This window comes from Taeniopygia guttata, chromosome 35 (assembly GCF_048771995.1).
Source record: "Taeniopygia guttata chromosome 35, bTaeGut7.mat, whole genome shotgun sequence".
Lineage (NCBI taxonomy): Eukaryota > Metazoa > Chordata > Aves > Passeriformes > Estrildidae > Taeniopygia > Taeniopygia guttata.
In genome coordinates, this window is record NC_133060.1 from 4,092,347 (window position 1) to 4,102,811 (window position 10,465).

General features: G+C 57.6%; 1 protein-coding gene across 2 annotated transcripts; it reads left to right on the forward strand.

Annotated features, from left to right (window-relative positions):
- Positions 1-39: 39 nt before the first annotated feature.
- LOC115493068 (uncharacterized) lies at positions 40-10,370 on the forward strand. 2 transcript variants are annotated; one of them, XM_041712617.2, is made up of 7 exons: positions 40-164; positions 1,122-4,056; positions 4,445-4,738; positions 6,174-6,359; positions 6,973-7,098; positions 7,651-7,761; positions 9,136-10,370. In XM_041712617.2, exons 1-7 carry the CDS (start codon positions 55-57, stop codon positions 10,354-10,356), a joined length of 4,983 nt encoding a protein of 1,660 aa, XP_041568551.2. In that variant the 5' UTR covers positions 40-54; the 3' UTR covers positions 10,357-10,370. The 2 variants fall into 2 exon arrangements, with proteins under 2 accessions (XP_041568551.2, XP_041568552.2); XM_041712618.2 differs by lacking the exon at positions 9,136-10,370 and adding an exon at positions 8,072-9,128.
- The last annotated feature ends 95 nt before the right edge of the window (positions 10,371-10,465 follow it).

Below are 10,465 nucleotides of genomic sequence, written 5' to 3' on the forward strand. Positions count from 1 at the left end.
GCGGCGCTCCGGCGCTTCCGGAGGACCGCCCCGCCCCGTCTCTGTGGTCGGGCGATGATGGACACGCACAGCAGCCAATGGGAATTGCGGACCGGCTTTGGCGCGCGGAAGGAGAGGCCAATGGGAGTGCTGGGGGCGGGGCTCGGCGGGATGCCGCGGGAGGGGTGAGCGGGGGGGGGGTCAGGGCCGCTTTTGGGGGGCCCTGAGGGAAATTTGGGGGAATTCGGGGGGCTTTGGGGTCCGCGAGGAATCTGGGCTTTCCTGGAGGGATCTGGGGGGTCTCAGCGGAGGCTGGAGCGGCCCTTGGGGAGGACTTTGGGCCTCGGGGGCGGTTTGGGGGAGTTCCTGAGGGAGAGTGGGGAGAGGCTCTGGCGGGGATTGGAGGTTCCTGAGGGCAGTTTGGGGGCTTGGTTTGGCAGTTTGAGGTTCCGGAGAGAAACTTGGGGTTCCTGAGGGGATTTCGGGTTCCTGAGGGAGGTTTGGGCTCTCTGAGGGACATTGGAGGGGCGGGACAGGGATTGGCGGGTCTGTGAGGGAATTTGGGGTTTCTGAACGGGGTTTGGGTTCCTCAGGGACATGTGGCGGTTCGTGGGGGGAGCTGGGCGTTCCATGAGAGAGTTTGGGCTCCTGAAGGGCTTTGGGGTTCTGTGAGAGAATCTGAGGTTCCTGAGGGGGAATTGGGAGTCCCCAGGATTTTGGGTCCATTTTTGTGGGATTCTTATGGCATTTTGGGTCATTTGGGCACAGCTTGGGGAGTTTTTGGGGTCCCTGGTTTGTTTTGAGTCTTTTTGGGGGGTCCCAGGCCAGAGTTTGGGTCGTTTGGGGGCAGCTTGGGTGTCTCTGGGTGATTTTGGGGGGGTTCCTTGGAGAATTTGGGGGTGTTTGGGAGGGTACTGAGGTGGTTTAAGGGTATTTGGGGGAGGTGGGAGTTCTAGGGCGTCCCTGGAACAGTTTGGAGATGTTTTGGGTAATTTTGGGGGTTCTGGGGAGAGGTTGGGGTACTTGGGGCAATTTGGGGGCATTTTTGGAGGTTTCTGGTGCTCTTTGGGTCATTTTTGGGACCTTTGGGGGATTTTGGGTGGTCCCAAACACCTGAAGCCCCCCCAACCCCTCTTTTGCAGAGCTCTTGACGATCCAGCTGTGGCCCCAGATGTTGAGGACCCCCAAAAACACCTTCCCTGCCCCCGAAACACCCTAGATGTTGTCTGGAAGGGGCCAGATCCAGATGCTGGGAACCCAAAAATGCCCAAGGTGTCCCAAATTACCTTGGAGGCTCCAGATGTGGCAGCAGAAACTCCAAATACAGATGTGCTGCAGGCCAAAAATGGGCACCAGATGTTGCTGATGGACAGTGACACAGATGTTGAGGAGGAAGGGCCAAAGCCAGATGTTGCCCCACCAAAACATCTTAAAATTACCCAAAATGTGCCCGAAACTCCAGATGTGGGGCTGAAAATCCCAAATCCAGATGTTCCATGGCTTAAAAATGGGTGTGGGATGCTGCAGGTGGAGAGTGACACAGATGTAGAAGAGGAGGAGGAGATTGATCTAGATGTGGAGCCCCCAAAACGACTGAAAATGACCCAAAATGTTCCAGAAACTCCGGATGTGGTAGCGAAGACCCCAAATCCAGATGTTTCAGGCCCAAAAATGCGATGTAGGATGCAGGTGGTGGGCAGTGACACAGTTGTGGAAGAGGATCCATATGTGCAACCCCAAAAAAGGCTCAGAGTGACCCAAAACATGCCTGGAATTCCCGATGTGGAGGTGGAAACCCCAAATCCAGCTGTGGGAATGCCCAAAACTGGACACTGGACAATGCTGGTGGACAGCAACACAGATGTGGAGGGGGAGGAGGAGAATCCAGATGTGCAGCCCCCAAAACAACTCAGGATGACCCAAAATGTGCCTGAAACGCCAGATGTGGCAGCATCGGCCCCAAATCTTGATGTTTCAGGCCCAAAACTCCATTCCTGCATGCTGCTGGTAGACAGCGATACAGATGTGGAAGATGAAGTGAATCCAGATATGCAGCCCCCAAAAAGGCTCAGGAGGACCCAAAATGTGTCCAGAATTCCAGGTGTGGAGGTGGAAACCCCAAATCCAGCTGTGGAAAGGCCCAAAATTGGTCATCACACGTTGGTGGTGGACAGTGACACAGATGTGGAGGAAGATGCAGATATGCAGCCCCCAAAAAGGCTCAGGATGACCCAGAATGTGCCTGAAACTCCAGATGTGCAATGGGGGACACCAAATCCAGATGTTTCAGGCCCCACAATCAGGTATCAGATGCTGGTGGACAGCAGTGACACAGATGTGGAGGAGGATCCATATGTTGAAACCCTAAAAAAGCTTGAAATGACCCAAAATGTGCCTGAAAGTCCAGATGTGGTGACACAGACCCCAAATCCAGATGCTGGAGTGACCAAAAATGGATGTCAGGCACTACTGATGGAGAGTGATACAGATGTGGAGGAGGAGGAAGGGAATCCAGATGTTTGTCCTTCAAAAAGGTGGGAAAATCTTCAAAACATGCTCCAAACTCCAGATGTGCCCACACAGCCCCCAAATCCAGCTGTGGAGGCCTCCCAGAGGCGCAGGGCGCTGCTGGACGACAGCGACACAGATGTGGAAGAGGAGGAAAAACCAGATGTTGGATCCCTAAAAAGACTGAAACCAGCCCCGAACGTGCCTGAAACCCCAGATGTGAGGCTGAAAATGCCAAATCCAGATGTTTCAGGCACAAAAATTGGCTGTGGGACATTGCTGGTGGACAGCGAGACAGATGTGGAGGAGGATGAGACAGGTCCAGATGTTCGGCCTTTAAAAAGACGGAAAATGACCCCAAATGTACCTGAATCTCCAGATGTGCTCACACCATCTCCAAATCCAGCTGTTGGAGGCACTGAATCCAGATGTGGAGCCTTGGTGATGGAAAGCGACACAGATGTGGAGGAGGATGAGGCTTGTCCAGATGTTTGGCCCTCAAAAAGACAGAAAATTACCCAAAATGTGCCCGAAACGCCAGATGTTGGGAGGCACCAAAGGACCCAAAATGTGGCTGAAACTCCAGATGTGGAGGACGAAGAGGAAGGGTGGGATCCAGATGTGGCCACCCAGCTGTTCCTGCCCTCAAATCCAGATGGGGGGGAGGCTGAGGTGGATCCAGATGTTGGGAGCCCAAAACAACTCCAAATTACCCAGAAGCCACATGAAATTCCAGATGTGGAGGAGGGAGAGGAGTCAGATCCAGATGTAGCCACCCAGCTGTTTCTCCCCTCTCCAGATGTTGGGACCCCAGAAAGCCCCAAAATGGCCCCAAAGGACCCCAAAATCCCAGATGTAGAGGGGCTGCCCTCCTTGGAACCAGATGTGGCCACGCAGCTGTTCCTGCCCCCACATCCAGGTGTGGGCGTTGGCCCAAATCCAGATGTTCTGGGTCCAAAACAACACAAAATGGCCTCAAATTACCCCAAAATTTCTGATGTGAGGGCAGAGAACCCAGATCCAGATGTGGAGGGGGAGGAGGACTTGAATGTGGCCACCCAGCTGTTTCTGCCCCCTGATCCAGATGTGGAGGGGGAAGGACCCTCAGGTCCAGATATTGGGTCCTCAAAACCACTCAAAAGTCCCCTAAACCCGCCTGAAGTTCCAGATGTGGACATGGAACGCCCGAATCCAGATGTGGAGGCGTCACTGAGAGGCCACAGGAAGTTACTGGGGGATGCTGATCCAGGTGTGGAGGAGGCAGACCCAAATCCAGATGTGGCAGCCTCAAGAAGACCCCAAATGGCCCCGAAAGTCCCCAGAATTGCAGATGTGGAGGTGGACACTCCAAGTCCAGATGTGGAGGAGCTGGGGAGCCCTGACCTGGATCCAGATGTGGCCACTCAGCTGTTCCTGCCCTCCAACCCAGTTGTGGGGTGCCCGGAAAGCCCCAAAATGGCCCCAGAGGAATCCCAAATTCCAGATGTGGAGCAAGAGGCCCCAAATCCAGATGTTGGGGATCCCCCAAGCCCCACCCAGGAGGAAGCAGAAGCTCCACCCACCCTGCAGGTGAATTTGGGGGGGTCCCAGGTGATTTTGGGGATCTCCGGTCAATTCTAGGGGCTTCGAAGGGATTTTGGGGGGGGGGTCCAGGTGGATTTTTTGGATTTTGGGAGGTCCCAAGTGGGCTTCGGGGTTCCTGGTGCAATTTTAGGGTGCCTGGTGCATTTTAAGAGACCCAGTGTGGTTTGGGGGATCTCAGGTGAATTTTTGGGGGTCCAGGTGATTTTCGGGGGGGTCCCAGGTGGAATTTTGTAGGTTCCCAGTGGAATTTTGGGCGTTTTGCGGTGGCAGGTGGATTTTGAGGGTTCCTGGGAGGATTTTGGGGGGTTCCCTGTGAATTTTTTGGGGGTTCCCATTAGATTTTGGGGTCCCCATCGCAGCCCCTCTCCCCCAGGTGCGACGCAGTCGGCGATTGGCTGAGATCGGAGGGGGCGGAGCCTCTCGTGGCCCCGCCCCCACCCAGAAGAGGCACGATGGGGGCTCCAAGCCCCGCCCCTCGGCCAAGCCCCGCCCACAGAGGGGGCGGTGCCGGGCAGGGGCGGGGCCAGAAGAAGCCACACCCCCTGTGTCCATAAAAGGAAGTGGGCGGGGCCCGGCGGTGGCCCCGCCCCCAGAGGAGGCGGAGCCAGCAGGGGGCGCCAAGCGCAGGCTCCGCCCCCGGGCAGCGCCGGGCTCCGCCCACATCCGGGTAAGGACCAGTACGGGCCAGTATGGACCAGCACAGACCAGCACAGACCAGCACAGACCAGCACAGACCAGTACAGACCAGTATAGACCAGTAGAGACCAGCACAGACCAGTACAGACCAGTAGAGACCAGCACAGACCAGTACAGACCAGTACAGACCAGCACAGACCAGTACAGACCAGTATAGACCAGCACAGACCAGTACAGACCAGCACAGACCAGCACAGACCAGTACAGACCAGCACAGACCAGTACAGACCAGCACAGACCAGCACAGACCAGTACAGACCAGCACAGACCAGCACAGACCCGCACAGACCAGTACAGACCAGCACAGACCAGTAGAGACCAGCACAGACCAGTACAGACCAGTAGTGACCAGTACAGACCAGCACAGACCAGCACAGACCAGTACAGACCAGTACAGACCAGTATAGTCCAGCACAGACCAGTACAGACCAGCACAGACCAGTACAGACCAGCACAGACCAGTACAGACCAGTACAGACTAGTACAGACCAGCACAGACCAGCACAGACCAGTACAGACCAGTACAGACCAGCACAGACCAGTACAGACCAGTACAGACCAGCACAGACCAGTACACACCAGTACAGACCAGTACAGACCAGCACAGACCAGTACAGACCAGTACAGACCAGCACAGACCAGCACAGACCAGTACAGACCAGTACAGACCAGCACAGACCAGCACAGACCAGCACAGACCAGTACACACCAGTACAGACCTGTGTCCCCCCATCCCCTCCCCTGCTGTGTCCCCAGCCACTGTTCTGGGGCTGGTGGCACCTGGGGATGTCCCCACAGTGTCCCCAGTGTCCCACTGTCCCCAGCTGCTGGTCCTGGGGGTGGTGGCACCTGGGGATGTCCCCACAGTGTCCCCAGTGTGATCCCGGGTCCCCCAGGGATGTCCCCATTGTGTCCCCAAACTATCCCAAACCTGTCCCGATGTCCCCAGCCCCTCAGGGTTGTCCCCGGAGTGTCCCTGACTCCTTCAGGGTTGTCCCCACTATGCCCTGAATGTGTCCCCAACCTGTCCCAGTGCCCCCTCGATGTCCCCAACCCCGCCAGGGCTGTCCCAAACTTGTCCCCACTGTCCCCAGGTGCTGTTCACGGGCCTGGTGGCACTCAGGGATGTCCCCAATGTGTCCCCAGGTGCTGTTCACGGGCCTGGTGGCACTCAGGGATGTCCCCAATGTGTCCCCAGGTGCTGTTCACGGGCCTGGTGGCACTCAGGGATGTCCCCAATGTGTCCCCGGGTGCTGTTCACGGGCCTGGTGGCACTCAGGGATGTCCCCAATGTGTCCCCAGGTGCTGTTCACGGGCCTGGTGGCACTCAGGGATGTCCCCATTGTGTCCCCAGGTGCTGTTCACGGGCCTGGTGGCACTCAGGGATGTCCCCAATGTGTCCCCAGGTGCTGTTCACGGGCCTGGTGGCCTCTCCGGCGCTGCGGGTGGCCCTGGGGACGCTGGGTGGCACCGAGGCCACGTCGGTGCACGACTGCAGCCACCTGGTGACCGATGGCATCCGCCGGACACTCAAGTTCCTGTGTGCCCTGGGCAGGGGCGTCCCCATTGTCACCCCCCAGTGGCTGCTAGAGGTGACATCGGGGACATGGCGGGGACTGGGGACAGCAGGGACATTGGGAGGACATTGGGGACTGGGGACATTTGGGACACTGAGTTCCTGCGTGCGCTGGGCAGGGGTGTCCCCATTGTCACCTCCCAGTGGCTGCTGCGTTGACACTGGGGACAGTCAGGGGGGTGTGGGGCCAAGGAGAGGGATTTGGGGACACTGGGGACAGGCGGCAGCACTGGGGACTTTGGGGGGATTTGGGGACATTGGTTGGCCTTGGGGACAATGGGGATTTTGGGGACATTTGGGACAGCTGGAGTGGCCTTGGAGACAGAGGGACACTGGGGACATGGTGACAAGGGGGATTGGTCTTGGGGACTTTAGGGACAGGTGGGGTGACCTTGGGGACAGGGGGAACTCAGGGACAGTGGGAGCAGATTTGGGGACATTGGGATGGTCTTGGGGACAGTGGGGGTGGCCTTGGGGTATTTGGAACCTTGGGGACTGGGGGTGGCCTTGGGGTCAAGGGAAAGGACTTGGGGACAGTCAGAGGGACTCTGGGGACAAGGGGGTGGCCTTGGGGACACTGGGGTGGCTCTGGTGGCCATGTGTGACCCCTGTGTCCCCGTTGTCCCCAGAGTTCCCACATTGGCCGCCCGCTGTCCCCAGGTCCCTTCCTGCCCCGGGACCCCCCCTGTGAGCGGCGCTTTGGCTTCCGGCTGCGCCCAGCGCTGGCCCGGGCCCGGGAGCGGCCCCTGCTGCAGGTGACAGTGTCCCCAAATGTCCCCAACATCCCCTAAACCCATCCCTGACCCAGCCCCAGGCACAGCAACACCCCCTGCTGCAGGTGACAGTGTCCCCAAATGTCACCTAAACCATCCCTGTGCCAGCCCTGGACATGGTGTCACCCTCTCCTGCAGGTGACAATGACATTAATGTCCCCAAATGTCCCCAGTGTCCCCACTCTCCCACTGTCCTCACTCTCCCACTGTCCCCAATACCCCAATGTCCCTGAGTGTCCCTGATGTCCTCAGTGTCCCCCCTGCCACCCCCAATTGCCCCAAATGTCCCCAGCCCCCAATTCTGCAATGTCCCCAATGTCCCTGACTGTCCTCAATGTCCCCAATGTCCCCAACCTCCTTAATGTCCCCAGTGTCCCCTCATCACCCTCAGTGTCCCTGAGAGTCCCCAATCCCCCAATCTCCCGATCCCTTCAATGTCCCCAGCCCCAGAATGTCCCCAGTCTCCCCCTGTCCCCAATGTCCCCAAGCCCCTGGATGTCCTCACTGTCCCCCTGATGTCCCCTCTGTCCCCAGGGGTACCAGGTGCACGTCACCCCCAGTGTCCAGCCGTGCCCCGAGGACATGAGGGACATTGTCACCTGCTGTGGTGGCACCTTCCTGCCCCAGCTGCCCCGGGAACACGCGGTGAGGGGACAGTGGGGACATCGAGGGCCCTGGGGACATTGGGACACTGGGGACAGTGGGGACATTGGGGGTTTCTGGGGTTTCTCCTGGGGTGTTTGAAAGTTTTTGGGGTATTTTTTTGGGTTTTGGGGTTTCTCATTCAGTTCTTGGGGGCTTTGGGGATTTCTCACTGGGTTTTGGGGCATTTGGGTTTTTTTGGGGGGATATTTTTGGGGTATTTGGTGGTTTTTGAGGTTTCTCTTTGGGTGTTTTTGGGTTTTTTTTGGGGGTTTTGGATGGAATTTGGGCCCCTGACCCCGTTTTCCCCCAGCCCCGTGTCCTGGTGATCTCGTGTCCCCAGGACTGGGCTGGGTGAGATTTGGGGATCCTCACTGGATTTTTGGGGTTCTTTTGGGTATTTGGGGTTTCTGAGAGGGTTTCTGGGGTCCTGACCCTGTTTCCCTGCAGCCTCGGGTGCTGGTCCTTTACTGTCCCCAGGACCGCTGGGATCCCATTCGGGTTTGGGGTTTCTGATGGGGTTTTTGGGGCTCCTCTCTGGGTTTTTGGGGTTCCTGATGGGAGTTTTTGGGGCTCCTCTCTGGGTTTTTGGGGTTTCTGATGGGGTTTTTGGGGCTCCTCTCTGGGTTTTTGGGGTTTCTGATGGGGTTTTTGGGGCTCCTCTCTGGGTTTTTGGGGTTTCTGATGGGAGTTTTTGGGTTCCTGATGGTGTTTTTGGGGTCTCTGATGGGGTTTTTGGGGCTCCTCTCTGGGTTTTTGGGGTTCCTGATGGGAGTTTTTGGGTTTCTGATGGTGGTTTGGGGGTTTCTGATGGGGTTTTTGGGGCTCTTCTCTGGGTTTTTGGGGTTCCTGATGGGGTTTTTGGGGCTCCTCTCTGGGTTTTTGGGGTTTCTGATGGGGTTTTTGGGGCTCCTCTCTGGGTTTTTGGGGTTTCTGATGGGGTTTTTGGGGCTCCTCTCTGGGTTTTTGGGGTTTCTGATGGGGTTTTTGGGGCTCCTCTCTGGGTTATTTGGGGTTCCTGATGGGAGTTTTGGGGTTCCTGATGGTGTTTTTTGGGTTTCTGACGGGGTTTTTCTGCCCAGCTGGATATGCTGGTCATTTCCTGTCCCCAGGACTGGGCTGTGTAGGGTATTTGGGGTTTTTCTCTGGGGTATTTGGGGTTCCTTATGGGGTATTTGGGATTCCTCATGGGGTATTTGGGATTCCTCATGGGGTATTTGGGGGTTTCTGATGGGTTATTTGGGGTTTCTGATGGGGTTTTCCCCCAACCAGGAGTCCTGATGATCTTGTGTTTCCAGGACTGGGCTGGGTGGGTTATTTGGGATTTTTCTCTGGGTTATTTGGGGTCGCTCACTGTGGTTTTGGGGTTTTCCCCAGCCCCGTGTCCTGGTGATCTCGTGTCCCCAGGACCGCGGGCTGTGGCCCCCGGCCGTGGCCGCACGGCTCCCGCTGCTCTCGGCCGAGCTGCTGCTCTCGGGGGTGCTGCAGCAGCGCCTGGAGCTGGCCCCGTTCCTGCTGAGCCCCTGGCAGCCCCCCGAGACACCCCCAAATCCCACCCCAAACCAAAAACACCCCACCCAAAAACCCCCAAATTCTGCCCAGAAACAGAAAAATCCCTCCCAAAAAACCCCAAATCCCCCCCCAGACACCCCAAATCCCACCCAAAGAAGCAAAAATCCCCCACAGAAACCCCCGAATCCCACCCAAAATGCTCCAAACCCACCCCAAAAAACCCCGAATCCCTCCCAGAAGCAAAAAAATCTCCCCCAGAAGCGCCCGAATCCCACCCAAAGTACCTCACCCCAAACCCATGCCTGGCCACATTTTGGGGGCTCCTCCCCCCCGCCGAGCCCCCCCAGGACCCGGAGTGGGCGGAGAACCCCCCAAAATCCCCCCCCAAAAGCCCCAAATTCAGGGACCCTCCAAAAAACCCCAAATCCACCCCAAAAAACCCCAAAACGGCCCCAGGGTCATTCAGAGGTTCCTGACCCTGATTTTGGCATCCCAGACCCCCCACCGGATCCCCCCAGGACCCGGAGCCATCGTGGACCCCCCCAAAATCCCCCTTGGGACCCCCCAAGTTCAGGGACACCCAAAGAAACCCCAAAGCGGTCCCCAAAAAACCCAAATCCACCCAAAAAAAACCCCAAACACCTCCAGAGTCTTTCAGGGGGTTCTAACCCCAATGCTGGGGTTCCAGATCCCCCCCTTGACCCCCCCCAGGAGCCCCCCAGGACCCGGAGTGGGCGCAGACACCCCCCAGATCCAGGGAACACCCCAAAAACCCCAAACCGGCCCCAAAAAGCCCCACATTCCGCCCAAAACCAAAAAAAGCCCACCCACAAACCCCCAAATCCTTCCCAGGAACTGAAAAATCCCTCCCAAAAAACCCCAAATCCCCCCTCAAAAACCCCAAATCCCACTGAAAAAAGCAAAAATCCCCCACAGAAACCCCCAAAGTCCACCCAAAAAAACCCAAATTCCACCCCAAAACGGCCCCGGAGTTCCCCCGAGGGTTCCCTCCCCAGTTTTGGGGTCGCTGAGCCCCCCCCGAGCCCTCCCCGCACCCGGAGCCGCCGGGGGATCCCAATAAAGTGAATTTGGGCAGCGGAGTTCGGGGGTTTTGGGGTCAAAAATCTCAAATTTGCGGGGGAGGACATGGGGGCGTTTGGGGACAGTGGGGACACCTCCATGACAGCCCTGGGGT